Source organism: Physella acuta, unplaced genomic scaffold, assembly GCF_028476545.2.
Source record: "Physella acuta isolate Inbredline_101_S28 unplaced genomic scaffold, ASM2847654v3 ptg000643l, whole genome shotgun sequence".
Classification (NCBI taxonomy): domain Eukaryota; kingdom Metazoa; phylum Mollusca; class Gastropoda; family Physidae; genus Physella; species Physella acuta.
In genome coordinates, this window is record NW_026732162.1 from 1 (window position 1) to 17996 (window position 17996).

Sequence of the window (17996 nt, forward strand, 5' to 3'; positions counted from 1 at the left end):
AGTAAAAGCTGCTGGACATAAAGATAACCAAACTATACTTTATTGTTCCGATCTCACAGTAACAGGTGAACTCTACTTCATCTACCTCCATAGTTCGCTAGGTTCGTAAGGGGTAGCTTTATTTACACCATACCTTATTTACCTAATTCGGACGTCACAAATGTGTGTAGGCCTACATAGACTAAATCAACAAAACTTAAGTGTGGGATATATGAGAGCCTCAGTGTGGTTCACGGGCGTAGCTGTTGATGAGTTGTAGGTAAATGACGTAGAAGGGGTAAGCTAGTATAACATGACGTCACACTTTGGAGGCGGAGTGCAGACAGCTGAGCGTTTGGGGGGGGGTTTAGGAATGTGAGGAGGCATAAAATTGCATGACGTCATTTATGGATGACTACCCAAGATAATTGGATTTTTTTTTTTTAATTCAAAAGAATGTAAGTTAATAAAAAAAATCTTTTAAGTTTTGAAGTTTTAAGCTTTATTTCAGTCTAAGCCAAACAAAGTTAGATCGATTGCCTCAAAAGAGAAAGAAAAGAGTTAAACCCTTCATAAAAACAACAAGAATTCGTTTTTTTTGGTTTATTTCAGAAGAGTTTAAACTCAGCAACAATAGCGAGTGGTGTTAAGGTAGCTTCACATTGTAAGGGGGGGAGAGCTTCACATACCGTCCCGGCGAATGAGCTCTTGTGTGATCGCGTCAGACAGGTAGGGGGGGGGGGAGGGGTGTGTGTAGGCGGTGTGTAGGTATGGGATAGGTGCAAGCAGACAGTAAAACACACCGGAGGATTAAATACCACAGAAGGATTGTAGGCAAGGGGGGGGGGGGAAGGTAAACAAATGTAAAATTCAGCAGAAAATATAAGTTGGCGAACAGGTATATATATATATATAATATATATATATATATATATATATATATATATATATATATATATATATATATATATATATACATATATGTTTGTGTGTATGTTAAGGTAGGCCTGTATTTATACGTAATCTGTACACGATCGATGAGGAGCTAGACGGTTGAAATGTAAATGTCTAAAACACAAATTGTTTACTGACTGTACACTCAGACGCTCATAATTGTGTTTGAGCTATTGCATTAATAGGGGAGTGAGATGAAAACTGGGATATCAAATTATACAATTTACATGGTTATGACATTACCAATCATGATAATTAGCGCTCCACGTAATTATTGAGCAATTTTCTGCTGAGCGCTGCCTCACCATGTTGTGTTTGAATTTGTATGAGAAAAAAAAATATTTTTAATTCAGGGGAAGTAACTGTAAAATTTCTGTACACAAATTAGGACAACACGAGTTATTTAAAATGTGGAATGCTGAGAATAAACAATTTCTGTTGGTTAATTAAATGCTGTTTTATCCCGAGACATAAAAAAAATATATAAAAGAACACAGTGTAAGCAGAAGGCAGTTAAATATTGAAATAACCGTGAAAAATGATAATGTGTATGAATATTTTTTGAACAATCAATAGTTCTCATATTTTACATCAGGTACTTCTTGATGTAAAATAAATACAATAAACCCATATATATATATATATATATATTATATATATATATATATATATATTATATATATATATATATATATATATATATATATTATATGTATATATGGTATTGTTTATGGGAAAGAAAACAAGAAAAACAAGGCGGAGCGTTAAATGCAAAACTAACATTTGAAAGAAGCTTGGTCGAAAGGACAACATCACCTTTCTGTTCCATACAACAACATCACCTGGTTCCATAGACCAACATCACCTGCCACTCATCTGGTCAAGTGCCCGACGTTTCCTGGAATCCACAGCCTTCTTTAGAATCTGGTTCCTGAACACCTCCCAGCTGGCCATCGTCTCGATGCTGGGGACTGCAGGGTCTCTTCTGTGGGGGAGGGGGCGGATCTGGGGAGCAATCAAAATTTTTATCTTCTACTCTATTTTTTTTAAAGGTAAACTTATGAATAGAATATCCATCCAACACACACAATTTGAGACTGATAAAATACAAATGGTAGCCGCAGTGAGGTTAATTCAATTAGTAATAAAGCAGACAGTTTTAGCTACCTCGCAAGTTAAAGGACAGTCTAATCTGTAACCACACTGTTATGTGCTGACGAAGACCTTGGGTAGAAACGTCCATAGTATTTGTAACTGTCTTTAACTTGTGAGGCAACTAACATTATCTGTTTCATTACTGAATGTTAAAATATATAGCTTCTTATTTTACACGTAGCCTAACGTAGCATTTTCTACTCTCGTTTAAGGTAGGTAACTCATACGAGAATAAATGATGAAAAAATAATACCAGTCGTTTCCCTTTGACTACGATACCGTTCATTAGAGGTTTATAGGCCTATATTTTTATATGCTAGAAACATTTATCTATGCGCTAAAAAAATTATCGAAAATTATAGAGTAAGTTTGAAAAATATATATACATTTTTTTATTCGTTTAAATCTACAAACAGAGTTTTAAAATATTAAAACATTGAGCCTAATATATGACGAAAAAATAAACACAATTACAATAAAGGTTTAGCTGTCAATTTAAGTGGAATAATTGCATTTAGCTATTTGCAAACCTAAAATCCGTAATGAAAAACAAAACAGATCAAAAATGCAAACAGAAAAGTGCGAACAAAAAAATGCGAAATATAAATTGCGAACTGATAAAATGCGAACCTCCCTCCTGATTTGTTTCCGTAACTGCTCCGACGTGTGGTCCAAGAAGAACTTCCGGTTGATCATTATAAGCTCCGCCCCTCCGGATACGAGGTTGGTGCTGGTTGTCTTGTTTAAAGACTTGAAGACACACGACTCGAGACCCTGGGGATGTAGCCATAGCTACATTTGTAGTAGTTGGCTACTCTGGCTACACTACTGAATGCTACTGCAGGACAAATACCAGTGCAAAAAAATCCGTGACGAAGTAGAGAAATGGGGAACAGGCAGTGTTTCTTCCAGACTTTTTTCTCCGGGGGGGCACTTGAAATCTTCGGGGGGGCGGTAAACTTTCTTCGGGGGGGCGGACACTGTTAAAAGTATATATTTTCTATATAAATTATATAAATTTCATTTCGTTCGGGGGGGCGGTAAAAAATTTTCGGGGGGGCTTCGCCCCCCCGAAGAGATGCCTGAAGAAACTCTGGGAACAGGGGCGAGGGGGTTGTCCATAAATGACGTCACACTCGTAGGGGAGAGGACGGGGGGGAGGTTATTCGGATGGTGTGACGTCCACATTTTTTGCATTATAAAAATTGCAATTTTAGAAAAAGAATGCTAGCCGTTATTTCGAGATTTAAAAAAAAAACTGTCTTAATAAATTGTAATAGGAATTGATTAAAATACCCTATGTTGACAGAGTTTCAGACAAGATTTTGGAAAAAAAATATCAACGTTTTGAGAATATTCATCTGCAATTTTGATGGGGAGGGGGGGGGGGTATTGAATTATGAGGTATGACGTCATTTTAGGTGTGTGTGTGTGGGGGGGGGGGGGTCATGCTTTTTGTGACGAAGTGTGACGGATAGGAGATGGGGGGGGGGGGGGGGGGGGGGGGGGGTGGTAAAAATCGTCAAAAAAGCGAGACGTCATTTATGGATGACCCACTAAGGCTGACCTAAACTAAAGTCACCCCCCCCCCCCCACTGGTAACCGAACTGTAGCTGTTTCCAATAATTACTTCATAATCTAACCACATAAAGTCCCGGGACTATACGCATTCCCGTCCATCTTCCTTATTGCTCCGCCTAATGACTTAACCGAGAATCAGAAGGGATTTTAAATATAAAACTTACATAAACGTCACGAGGACATAACTTTAAAATCTCCACAAACACACAATTTCTCATTCCCTCCCCTTGGTGGTCTTCGGGTTTCATGGGAGGCGACTCAGGGAAAAATTCTCATCCATCATATCAGGGAGTTCTGGAACCTGAAAAAAACATCACAACAAACATGTTGGAAACATCGAGAAATCTCAAACAGCCCACAATGTTCAAATCTAGAACACTCACATAAAATTTGATTTAATTAAACGAAATAAAAAAATAGACACAAGAACATAGAGTGGAATGTTAAAATTCCTTTTCTAAATATCTGCATTGAATATTTTGCTCATGATGTTTTTTTCCTAAACGAAGATGTCTTTATGGTTAGTGAAAGAAGACTACTCTGCTGTTATTCTAATATTACCTGGTCTGTCATCCAACATACTCACCTGACATCCACACAACTCACCTGGTCTGACATCCAACAACTCACCTGACATCCAACAACTCACCTGACGTCCATGTACTCACCTGATATCCAACAACTCACCTGACATCCAACAACTCATCTGACATCCAACAACTCACCTGACATCCAACAACTCACCTGATATCCAACAACTCACCTGACATCCAACAACTCACCTGACATCCACACAACTCACCTGACATCCAACAACTCACCTGACATCCACACAACTCACCTGACATCCAACAACTCACCTGACATCCAACAACTCACCTGACATACAACAACTCACCTGACATACAACAACTCACCTGACATCCAACAACTTACCTGACATCCAACAACTCACCTGACATCCAACAACTCAACTGACATCCACACAACTCACCTGACATCCAACAACTCACCTGCTGGACTACTGCCCCATGTTTTTGCTCCATGATGACGTCAAGACACTGTAGGTGGTCAAGACCATTTTGCTCTGCTCAAACAAACAAACAAACATACAAATAATTATCTCAATTATCTCAGTTTGAATTACTTTTTAAATTAGAGATACAAAAAACAAAACAATTTTGGATCAAAATACAAAAACATAATTTTATATGACCATTAAAATCTAAAAAATACTTCGCTGTTTATATTTATATTAAAAAAAATATGCCCGTCTATCAAATTAGCCAATCATTGAAAGTTTTACATTACCTTCTTTGTTACGTTCTTGAAGGACCAATGAAATCGCGCCTTTCTTCCTTCCTCTCCTATCACTGCTGATGTTTATCGTGTACCCTCTCTGATGCCCAATGCTTGGGAGCGGAGAGTAAGGGGATAGAGAGGAACCAGTCGGCTGGATAACCAAAGGCTCTGTACAGTTAAAATTTATATCAGTTTGCACAGAGTTTCTTCCAGGCATCTCTTCGGCTTCGCCCCCCCCCCCCCCCGAAATTTTTTACCGCCCCCCCCCCCCCCCGAACGGAATGAAATTTATATAATTTATATAGAAAATATATACTTTTAACAGTGTCCGCCCCCCCCCCCCAAAGAAAGTTTACCGCCCCCCCCCCCCCCCCGAAAATTTCAAGTGCCCCCCCCCCCCCCCCCCCGGAGAAAAAAGTCTGGAAGAAACAATGAGTTTGCATATCGCAGATAAACGGAGAAGCGTAGCGAGGGGGGGGGGGGGGGGTGCGGACTGCACCGGATGACACCATTTAGGGGGGGGGGGGGGTGACACCAAGGCAAAAAATAGCAAGATATAGAGAGAAAAATTTGAGGGGGGGGTGCAAATCGAAAGTTTGAGGGGGGGGTGCAAATCGAAAATTTGAAAGTTTGTCCCCGGGAAGGGTCGCTGCGCCTCTGGGGGGTGACACCATTAAGTGCCGCACCGGGTGACACCCGACCTCGCTACGCCACTGGATAGAGGGCGTAACTATGGGGGTGGGGTGGGCTGTCACTCCCCCCCCCCCCGTGTACTGACCCTAGGGGGTGTTAAAATGTGTTAGGGAACAAATAAATGAAAAAACGTTTTCTTGAACAGCCTTACATGATTATACTATTACTATTTGGCTTCGCAGGCTCATTTAAATTTTCTTCACATTAATTGTGTGACACAAAGGTAAAAACAGTGATTGGTAATAAGTGCCGACTATTCCGAATTGGGAACGGGGTGCAATTTTTTAGCCAAAGTGAATAACTTTACTTGTAGGTGGAGGGGGGGAGGATAGAGGTGATTGGTCGCTCAGGACACTGGATACCACAAGGACAGATATTGATGTCAGTATTCTAGTTTGATCATATCCCACATAACCACCAGTTGCTAAGCAAGTTAGCTACTTTGATAAGACAAGTATATAACCCCCCCCCCACCACAAAAAAAAAAGAGCGGTATAATAGATATCGAACCCCGAAAAACATGCGCAGAAAAGAATTGGAGTTTAAGCTGTGCTGTTTTCTTTTTGTAATATAGGGTCTATACACAACTCCTATCCTTGACATCATACCAATGAAAAAACACTTAAACAATATTACCACGTGACCACTTACTATTTATAGAAGTTGCCTGCGATTTGTCAACAAACACTCCATTGTGCACCGCGCGCAGGGCTTTGATGACGCTGCATGACCCAGATTTCACCACGTAGATCCACTCAGACGTGTTGCTATCGCGACACAGCAACACACCGCGTCTAGACAACAGATCACGTGACATTTTTAAAACACGGTAATATTAGCAACACAGTTGTGTACACATAATAATCAACGCCTTAAAAAAACAACAACCCATAAATGCTATTTTTGTGTTTTTGCAAATTTTGTCGTAATGGTGGTCGTAAAATAATATTTTAAAAAAAAAACGATTTGTAGCTGAAAAAAAATTCAGGGGTTTAAAATTTTAAAAATAAAAGTTTTTAAATTATTAAATGCTAAGAACTCGAAATTCTTGTAGTTAAGGCTACATTTCCATTTATTTATGTCCTGAGACGTAGCTAAAGGCGTACGGATAGGGTGGCGGCATCAATTCCCCCAGGGGTTCCGACAGGGGTAGAAAACAATATTTAAAACGTCCCTTTCAACTACGATTCTGATGTACACACAGTGAAGGATAAGCAAATAAACTGTCCCAGGTCCTTCCAATCTGATTGGGGCATCCATAAATGACGTCACACTTGAAGGGGGGTGGTCCGTAATTTTGTGACGTCACACAGGCTGAGCGATTTCCGATAACCGGAAGTGGTACTTTTTCTACTTTGAATTTTTCAAAAGCCTATAACTTGAGTACTATGTCAGATAGATACATGAAATTTCACATGTAAGTAAAAGATCTAATTCTCTACCTTCTGTCAAATTTTGAGTAATTTCCGTTGACCGGAAGTAGTAATTTACGCTATTTCCGATTTCTCAAAAAACGCATGTAAATTTATAAAGTACTTTTAATATTGCGCACTATTATGAACATCTTTATTTGGCGTTCGCTTGGTGCGCAATTCTTTTTTCAATGAGATTCTATTCTATTTTAAAAAGTTTAAGTATTTAACTATATCCCGAGTTCCCATCCCCAGTTGTTTTACATAAGAATATTAGAGAAAGTTTAGGGGAGATCACTCCCGGTTTATTTTCTTTTTTTTTAACCAGTAAGTAAACTTTTTTAAAAACTGTTTTAAATATTTATTTATTGAATACAGTGGGACAAATTGACAATAAAGAACAACACGAAAAATGCTCTGTGTTTGAAAATATTCACAATATAGCACATCAATGTCAGTTTTGTAGCAATTTGATTTACGTTACATCAATGTCAATATTAAGGAGATATAGGATTCACATCTGTGAGATTCAAATCTTAGAGAACTTGATCCTGGCTTAAACTCCTTTTGTTCTTATTTTTACTATGTAAAAGCCATCTTCTATAAATCTTTCTACTGTAATCTCAAACGTTCTCACCACTATGTAAAAGCCAACTTCTATAAATCTTTCTACTGTAATCTCCAAGTCTCCAACTTTTTCAATTTGTATCAGGCCTGTGGGTGTAGACTTGAGGGTTGCCCAGTAGCGTAGCGAGGGGGGGGGGGGGCGGCGGGGGGGAGACATATGTTCCCGGGTGCCGACCTTAGGGGGCGCCAAAATGGGTTGAAAAATATATTGAAAGGTTGAGGGTGGTGCAAATCGAAAAAAATCCATTGTTTGAAAATTAACACAATCCGTCACATTTTACAATCCCAAGCTTTTTAAAAATCTTTATTAAAATGTAAGTTTCTTTCAAATCAAATATGTCAAATTTTGTTAAATAAAACAGATGAAAAGGCTTTAACATCAAAGTTTATACTATCATTTCAAGTTCTCTGGCATATTCAATGGTTTGTGTAGCTAATATTTTGGCAGGGATGGTGTGATCAGCATCCTTAGCTTCATGAATAAAGTGAAAAAAGTCTTTCTCTAATCTCCATTTTCTCTGAGTAGCATATTCCTTCATTGGTTTTTGGGCTTCAAAGAAAAGCATTCTCGCAGCTTTATTAAGACCAATACGGTTGTATGCTTTTTCTATGCTCCCTGCTATTTCATCTCTGATTGTGTTCAGTAAAATATCAAGTTATAAGAAGTTATAGTTGTCTGCTGGAGCATTTCCTCTGGCTAGAAAAAAAACCTTATTGTAAATTCCCTCCATCTCGGGCAGATGAGGCTCGTTAGCTGGGGACAGCCACTCTTCTAGGAGAGACAACTCCAAAATCAAACTACTGCTGCCTTGTAGTTTGTTCTTGGTTGGACAAAGGCTATGGAAGCAAATCCAAAAAGAAAAGCAGGCTGAAATCGGAGTCAACGGCCTCAATGGCGCAAAACCAGTTGACACGTAATCCTTAATTGTGATGGAGGCGTGGTCGAGTCGGCAAAGCTCATGTTTGATAAATTCGAAAAAAAGTCTCGAGTTCAAACCCTCTGGCAAATAAGGCTCGATCCCTCCAAACACTAAAAATTAAGAACGAAGAAGAAGAAGAAGAAGAACTTCCCTCCATTAAATACTGTTCCATGCTTACTGGATGTTTGATATAATTGTTATTCTGAATCTCCTTTACATGTAAACGTTCCAGTTCAGTGTGGAATTCTGCTAATCTATTTTGAGAACGTAGACACAAAAGGTTCAGTCCTAAAAGCTGGTATTTGAATGCAGACTCTGGAAGGTCATCCTTGTAATCCATATAATAGCATTTTAATTGGGCCATGTATCTTTCAAATGCTGGAATATCCTTTTTATCAATAGCCCACTGTGCTCCGATTTTAGGAATATCTCAAGCAATTAGCAATTCTTGCTTGGTCACTGACGCCTCTGTTGTTGGTAGAAATGCAACTTGGGTGAGTGACAACTTGAGTCTGGAAAGAAGTTCTCTGGACTTTTCTAAATTTTGTGGCTTACTATCCCATATACGTTTTAAATTTCTTTCATCGTAGCGTTAGCCATTTTTGTTTACTGTTGTACCTTGTAAGTAAACTTTTTTTTTTCTTTTTTTTTTTAAAGTAAACTATAAACTATTTCGACTCCGCAGACAAAAAGATTACTGCTATAAATTTTCTGATGGACTATAAATTCTAATGTATTTAGAAATAACGCAAAGCATTCATTAATCCATTCAAAACCTGTAATATTTACTGGATTTACAAAATCATCATTTTAATATAGTTTTTTTTGTATAAAACAGATTTATAAAATTAAAATTTACAAAGAAAGTTCGATTTACTTTTTAAAATTCAATGATTTAGAGAACGTTTAGTTTTATAAGCTTATACGATAGTGTTTTCTCCCTTTGTATTAAGAATCATAGACTTGAATAGCTGGTTCCAAATGGTTCCAAATTTGTGTTGCTAGAAAGCATGTTTTTCAACCAAAATTAAATATTATGTAACATTTGTGTAATAAGTGAAAAATTACTTCTGTTTTCATTAAGGCTAGAAATAGTCAAAGAAATATTTTTTTTAAAAATTTGGATTGGTAGAGTCAGGGTGTTGTGGTGATTGGGGGTGTTATATCATTTAATATAAATACAATATTACGCTATACCAGGGGTTCCCAAACCCGTGCCCGCGGGCGCCATGGCGCCCGCCGAACGATTCGTATGTGCCCGCCTCTCACTATTCGACAGAGACAGAATTTTTGTATAAACATTATTGAAAGGTTGAAGGGGATGGAAATCGAAATTTTGAGGGGGGGGGGGGCGGTGCAAATCGAACATTTGAGATGGGGGGGTGCAAATCAAAAGTCTGAGGGGGGAGGGTGCAAATAAAAAATTTGAGGGGGGGGGGGGGTGCAAATAAAAAATTTGAGGGGGGGTGCAAATCGAAAGTTTTGTCCCCGGGCGACGGGAAGGGTCGCTACGCCTCTGGAAGGAGTTTGTCGATTTAAAATAGGTGGTGCCCGCCACCCTACCGATATTTTAGAATGTGCTCTAGAGTAAAAAAAGGTTGGGAACCCCTGCGCTATACAGTACTATACACCATAGATCACTATTGTGTATTTTTATCATGGAAAACTATTGTTCTAACTTTTATTGTTTTACTCTCCCTGGCCATTTCGGTTGCCTTTAATGAGTGCTTAAGGGCAGTTTTTGAAAATATTTGAATTTATACAATAATTCTAAACGGCTTTTCAACGGCTTATATTCGATACAAAAATATAAAAATGAGTGTAATCGATGGTTCCCAAACGGCTTTAATTTTTACAAATGTATCTATAAGTTTATCACTTGCCATATTTTTAAAACGATTTAAAAAAAAAATAGTATTATTACTTAGACCTTTAATGCCTATAGTACTGTCAACTTGCAAAGGGGAGGTAATTAGTGATTGGCTGTTCAGCTAATAGCTGATATTCTTAATATCATTGATATTAACATTCACCAACATGACATCTATAGGCCGTGCCAGATGAACTACATAACCATTTCGTATGCTTAAAAATGTGTTTCCCCTGCATTCTTGATCAGATTTACAGGGTAGATTTGAAGATATGTTAAAGAGAGGCTAACTTGGTCATTTATCATTTACCGATTTCAAATAATATTTTTTTATCGTTTGCTAATATCAACTAATAAAAATAAAAAATAAATAATTTCATCATTACTTATTTCAGATGATTAAAATAAATAAACTGGGAGTGATCTCCCCTAAACTTTCTCGAATATTCTTATATAACACTACGTGGGATGGCAACTCGGAATATAGACATGATTTCTAATTACTTAAACTTTTTAAAATAGAATAGAATCTCGTAGAAAAAAAAAGAATTGCGCCAAAACAAAATATGCATAATAGTGCAGAATATTATTAGTACTTTATAAATTTACATGCATTTTTTTTTTGCGTAAATTACTACTTCCGTTCAACGGAAATTACTCAAAATTTGACAGATCGTAGAGAATTAGATCTTTTACTTACATGTGAAATTTTATTTATCTATCTGAAATAGTACTCAAGTTATAGGCTTTTGGAAAATTCAAAGTAAAAAAAGTACAGCTTCCGGTTATAGGAAATCGCTCAAAAGTTGATACGGATCTACGATTTTGATAAAATACTTATATATGAAATTTCATCAACCTAGCTGTAACGGTACTCAAGTTATCGTGTTTACACACGGACAGACACACACACAGACACACACACACAGACATACGGACAAGATTGCAAAATTATGTTTTTCCGTATCAGTGAGGTGTAAAACGTCGAGATTTTTGGAAATCTCGATTTTTTTTTTTTGCACGATTACAAGACTTTCTCTATACTTCGTATATACGAGAAAGTAAAAATGAGCTTAGTTAACCGTTGAAATTGATTGCAAATCGAACCACAAACCCATCGATAGACGATATGTGAGGTAAGAAACAAAACAACTTGTTGGAATATAAAAGCAATTAAATCCATTTTGGAATGAAATAGATCTACAACGTTTTGGTATTCGTATTTTATATAAAATAATGTTATCATTTACCGATTTCAAATAATATTTTTTTAATCGTTTGTTAATATCAATTAATAAAATAAAATAAAAATAATTTAATCATTACTTATTTCAAAATATAAAAATAAAAATAATTATTTTGGAAATACCTAATTTCAACTAATTAACATAAAGTTTTATTGTACACTAATTTTAGTATGGCGTGGTCTAGCGGTAGACCGCACGCTCGCTAACCCGAAAGCTACGAGTTCGGATCCTAGGTTCGCGGCCGCAGGTCGTCCATGACAGAATTGCCCCTCATGTCCAAATACAATTTTATTTTTTTGTTTACTAATATTAATATATTAATGTAAAATGTAATCCTATCATTCACTAACTTCAGTTAAATTTAATTAAACGATTTTTTGGTGCAAAAACCAGCTTTTTAGCGCAATTTCCATTCTGGAGAATTGCGTTTATTAACTCGTCATTTCTGGGAATGTATGGATGGATGAATGTATGGATGTATGAATGTGTGTCCGGACTTTAAGTCGTATCTCCTCCTCAACGAAGCAATATCGATGACTAGTTACAAAAGCAATTATGTTAAGCAAGTTACGAGGATGAACATAGGCCATAACAATTCAGGGTTTCTTTCATGGATTTCCCGAAAAAGCCAAAAAACCTGAAAAAAAAACAGTTTTGTGGCCCATATCTCGGCAACCAGACCACTTAGCGACTTGAAACATGTACCAATCGATTCCTGCCATAATTTAGAACAATATTGCCGAAGAAAGTTTTAAAAAATATCCTTTCGTTCGGTCACAATTTTTTTTTTTGAATTAATTAAAATTTGGGCCGAATTAGTAGGCATGTTTTTCCAACCACACCACACGCGTCATCACGTTCAATAGCTGCGCCATCACGTTCAATGGCTGCGACATCACGTTCGGTAGCTAGGCGCGCAATGGTTTTTAGTCATGTTACTCTATTGTAAATAAAACGTGTAAAATACTGAAAAAAAAATTAATAAAAAACGTTTTAATAACTAACCAATGGTTTTACTAACCCTGCTCTTGATTTACGCTACGACAGAGCTATTTTTAGATAACATAAGGAAATTGCGCTAAAATTGTCACTAGACTTTTTTTAATTACTTGTTTTAGTTTTGTACCCCATCGTCCTTTAACTATCTTAATGTTATACCCAGTATACATTAGGATTTCTTTAGAAAATCTCTACTATCCCCCATCCCTTCGCAAAATTGCGTCCACCTTCTCTTCGCCGCCACCCCCACTCAGAAGCTCCGCCCCCCCCCCCCCCAAGTAAGTCTACCGCCCCTCCCCCCTCCCTCCCCGAACTAAATGAAAATTATATAGAAAATATATACTTTTAACAGTGTCCGCCCCCCCCCCTCGAAAAAAGTCTACTCCCCCCCCCCCCCCAGAAAATTTCAAGTGCCCCCCCCCCCCCCCAGGAGAAAAAAGTCTGGAAGAAACACTGCCCCCCACCCCCTGGACGAAATAGAAAAAGTAAATAATTTATTATAAAAAATAACATAGTTAAGCTAATTACTTGTCTAACCCCCCCCCCCCCCCCCCCCCCCCCCCGTTGAGGAAGTTGAAGTGCGCCACCCGGAAATATTCAAGTGCCACTGGTTTAAATAACATCTAATTTGATCTTACCTGACATAGGTGAAGAGTAAAATTTTGGGGTTGGCGACAGGCAGGACCTCGATGGGCCAGTCTCTGAGGATCTGCAGGCTACGCAGGAACCGGATGTGCTCTGGCTCCACCCCCCGCTCCACGTGCATGAAGATGTCAACAAAGTCCTCGCGCCCAACAGCCAATAGATCCACGTCACTCTGACACGTCACCGTGGCGCTACGGCGTGACTTGTGCATCAGAGCAAGCTCCTGGGGGTGAGGGGGGGCGGGGTTAAGAAAGAGGGGGTGAGGTCTTTCTTCTTTTCTTCTTCTTCGTTCTTAATTATTAGTGTTGAAGGGGATCGAGATTTATCTGCCAGTGGGTTTGAACTCGAGAATTTGTTCGAATTTATCAACCATGAGCTTTTTGCCGACTCGACCACGCCTTCAACACAATTAAGCGTTACGTGTCAACTGGTTATGCGCCATTGAGGCCATTGACTCCGATTTCAGCCTGCTTTTCTTTTTGGATTTGCTTCCATAGCCTTTGTCCAAGAACAAACCACAAGGCAGCAGTTGTTTAATTTTGGAGTTGTCTCTCCTAGAAGAGTGGCTGTCCCCAGCTAACGAGCCTCATCTGCCCGAGGGTTCGAACTCGAGACTTTTCGGTTAGCAACCTTGAGCTTTACCGACTCGACCACTCCGACCCTAGGGGGTGAGGTGAGTGATGAGGTAGGAGGTCGTACATGGAAGATAGCTGGAATGGGTTCGAGTAAGTTAAATGTCCATGAGCTCACTCAGCTTTGATGGGTACCCAACTCCAGTGGCGTAGCGAGGTCGGGTGTCACCCGGTGCGGCACTTAATGGTGTCACCCCCCCCCCCCCAGAAGCGTAGCGACCCGTCCCGGGGACAGACTTTCAATTTTCGATTTGCACCCCCCCCCCCCCTCAAACTTTCGATTTGCACCTCTTAAAAGACTATTTAACACTCGAATTAATCACTTAACTAAGTGGAATGATCATTTTTCTTTATATAATTTGCTATTTTTTGCCTTGGTGTCACCCCCCTAAGTGGTGTCACCCGGTGCGGTCCGCACCCCCCGCACCCCCCTCGCTACGCCTCTACCCAACTCACATTAAGGAAAGTAAAAGCGGCTGGGCATAGTGCTGATAGCATTATCCTTTCATGTTGCGAGGTCACGAAAACAGGTAAACTCTACTTCATCTGTTTCATGGACTGCCAGTTTCGAAAGGATACCTCCACCTTCAAGATCTCTGATAACCCTTAATGAAGCCTTCTACAATGGTTTAACTACCGTAACTAAAATTCAAACTTTAACACAATCCTAGCCTGTTCTAATAAAAAAAAAAACAGTCCATTGGATTTTTTTTTCAATTAATAATTAATAAGTGACCAGTCTAATAAAGTACTCATTCCAACCAAGATTAAGTGACCAGTCTAATGAAGTACTCACTCCGACCAAGATTAAGTGACCAGCATGATGAAATACTCACACCGACCAAGACAAGATTAAGTGACCAGTATGATGAAATACACACTCCGACCAAGACAAGATTAAGTGACCAGTCTAATAAAGTACTCACACAGACCAAGATTAAGTGACCAGTATAATGAAGTACTCACACCGACCAAGACAAGATTAAGTGTCCACTCAAATGAAATACTCACGCCGAAACTTTTCCCTTTTCCAAGAAAAGCCACGGTCCTGGCTGTTTGTTCGCCGGTCTGTTTGTCTGTGTCAAGCACGATGACGATAGCTGTGGGCAGAGACGATGATGGCGAAAAAGATGACAAAACAAAGGTCAAGAAAATAACAATAAACTTCTTCACTGTTTTATGGGAGAATTTGCTTTAATGTTCTTCTTCTTCTTTCTTCATTGTGATGTTTGGCGTGATTTCCTCCAACACAATTAACTATTACATGTCAATCTGTTACTGCTTTTCTTCATGGATTTGTTCTTTCTTCTTCTTCGTTCTTAATTTTAGTGTTGTAAGAGATCCCCCTCCAACACAATTAAGTGTACGTGTCAACTGGTTTTGCGCCATTGAGGCCATTGACTCCGATTTCTGCCTGCTTTTCTTTTTGGATTTGCTTCCATAGCCTTTGTCCAACCAAGAACAAACTACAAGGCAGCAGTTGTCTGATTTTCGAGTTGTCTCTTCTAAAAGAGTTGCTGTTCACCAGCTATCGAGACGCATCTTCCCGGGTTTCGAACTCGGGACGTTTCGGTTTACAAACTATTAGTTCGACCAGGCAGATTTTTTGGCCAAAAAACGCGAGTGACTGACTGACCTACTGATCTACTGACAAACTGAGCTACTAACACACTGACCTACTGTCCTATTGACGACAGACAGACTACCTGATATACTGACATGCCGACCCACTGACCGACTGGCTTACTGATATACTGACATACTGACATACCGACTAAATGACATACTGACCTACTGACCGACTGACCAACTGACGACAGACAGATTGACTAACTGATCTACTGACCAACTCACCTGTACCAGACAAGATAAAGTAGAAATTATCCGCCATATGACCTTGACGAATGATGACCCGTTTCGATTCAAAACTGAAACAACGGTTACATTCTTGAACGCGCAGAAAAAAATTAAGATCATTTTAATTACGATTTCACAAACATATTTAAATCGGTAAACATAACTACAAAACTTTAAAGGAAAATAGACTTAAAAAACACGGTGATGGTGAACTCACTGAACTCCTTGACCGCTTGTCTCAGACCTAACAGACCTAACAGACCTAATACATAATACACACCATACACAGAGAAGTACTCACTGCTCATACCTAACACACAATACACACACTACACAGAGAAGTACTCACTGCTCATACATAACACACAATACACACAATACACACACTACACAGAGAAGTACTCACTGCTCATACATAACACACAATACACACAATACACACACCACACAGGGAAGTACTCACTGCTCATACATAACACACAATACACACAATACACACACTACACAGAGAAGTACTCACTGCTCATACATAACACACAATACACACAATACACACACTACACAGAGAAGTACTCACTGCTCATACATAACACACAATACACACAATACACACACTACACAGAGAAGTACTCACTGCTCATACATAACACACAATACACACAATACACACACTACACAGAGAAGTACTCACTGCTCATACATAACACACAATACACACAATACACACACCACACAGGGAAGTACTCACTGCTCATACCAGCCGACCCGCACCAAGGACTCCTGCATGGTGATGGGAAACTCACTGAATTCATTGACCGCTTGTCTCAGACCTAACATACCTAACACACAGAGAGAAGTACTCACTGTTCATACCAGCCGACCCGCACCAAGGACTCCTGCATGGTGATGGGGAACTCACTGAACTCCTTGACCGCCTGTCTCAGGGACAACAGCACCTGACGCAGCTGGGGAGGGGTGCGTCTGCTCGGCTCCAGGGAGAGGATGGCCTTGGCCTCGGCGGTTACCTGGATCTGTTGGGTACGTTATGCAAGTATGGTGGTGGTGGTGTGTGTGTTTGGGGGGGGGGGGGGTAATAAAGTAACTCCCCTGGATCTGTTGGGTACGTAATGCAAGTATGGTGGTGGTGGTGGTGGTGGTGGTGTGTGTATGTGTGGGGGGGGGGGTAATAAAGTAACTCCCCTGGATCTGTTGGGTACGTAATGCAAGTATGGTGGTGGTGGTGGTGGTGGTGGTGGTGTGTGTATGTGTGGGGGGGGGTAATAAAGTAACTCCCCTGGATCTGTTGGGTACGTAATGCAAGTATGGTGGTGGTGGTGGTGGTGGTGTGTGTATGTGTGTATGTGTAGGTGTGGGGTTAATAAAGTAAGTAAGTCACCTAGATCTGTTGGGTACGTTATGGAAATGTATGATGTGTATAGCTTTGGCCTCGGCGGTCACTTTTATCTATTGGGTACGTTATGGAAGTCTATGATGTGTATAGCTTTGGCCTCGGCGGTTACCTGAATCTGTTGGGTACGTTATGGAAGTATGGTGGTGGTGGTGTGTGTGTTTGGGGGGGGGGGGTAAAAAAGTAAAAGTTCCCTTTTCAAACCTGACGGTCTATAGGGCAAGTGAAGTAGAGTTCACTTGTTTCTGTGACCTCGGCATTATGAAGAGATAGTGTGGTCAGCACTATGCCCAGCCGCCTTTACTTTCCCAAACGTGAGTTAGGTACCCATCAGAGTTGGGTGGACTCAGGGACTCCTTGAACCCGGATTCGAACTCGAAACTTACGAGTTAGCAGTCCAGCTCTCTACTGCTAGACCACTCCGTCCCAGTGTTGGGGGGGGGGGGGGGGTAATAAAGTAAGTAAGTTCCCCTTTCGAACCTGCCGCTCCTGACGCAAGTTAAGAAGAGTTCACCTGTATCTATGAGCTCGGGGTATGAAGGAATAGTGGCCATTGACTTCAGCCTGATTTTCTTTCTGGATTTACTTCCATTGCCTTTGTCCAACTAAGGACAATCTACACGGCAGCAGTTGTTTAATTTTGGAGTTGTCTCTCCTAGATAGGTTGCTGTCCCCCAACAGCAATATGCCGAGTTGCCTTTCCTTTCCCTAACGA

General features: G+C 39.7%; 1 protein-coding gene across 1 annotated transcript in view; it reads right to left on the bottom strand.

Moving 5' to 3' along the window:
* Positions 1–1798: 1798 nt before the first annotated feature.
* Positions 1799–17996, bottom strand: part of LOC131948413 (cyclic nucleotide-binding domain-containing protein 2-like) — a gene marked incomplete at its 3' end in the record, with an annotated part of 28662 nt that continues 12464 nt past the window's right edge. The window contains exons 4-13 of the mRNA XM_059310019.1: positions 16738–16904; positions 15871–15944; positions 15028–15116; positions 13378–13607; positions 6316–6458; positions 4981–5139; positions 4664–4756; positions 3834–3940; positions 2719–2862; positions 1799–1938 (exon numbers count right to left, since the gene is read on the bottom strand). Of these exons, the coding sequence (XP_059166002.1) occupies positions 1799–1938; positions 2719–2862; positions 3834–3940; positions 4664–4756; positions 4981–5139; positions 6316–6458; positions 13378–13607; positions 15028–15116; positions 15871–15944; positions 16738–16904 (1346 nt within the window). The remainder of the gene's footprint in view (positions 1939–2718; positions 2863–3833; positions 3941–4663; positions 4757–4980; positions 5140–6315; positions 6459–13377; positions 13608–15027; positions 15117–15870; positions 15945–16737; positions 16905–17996) is intronic.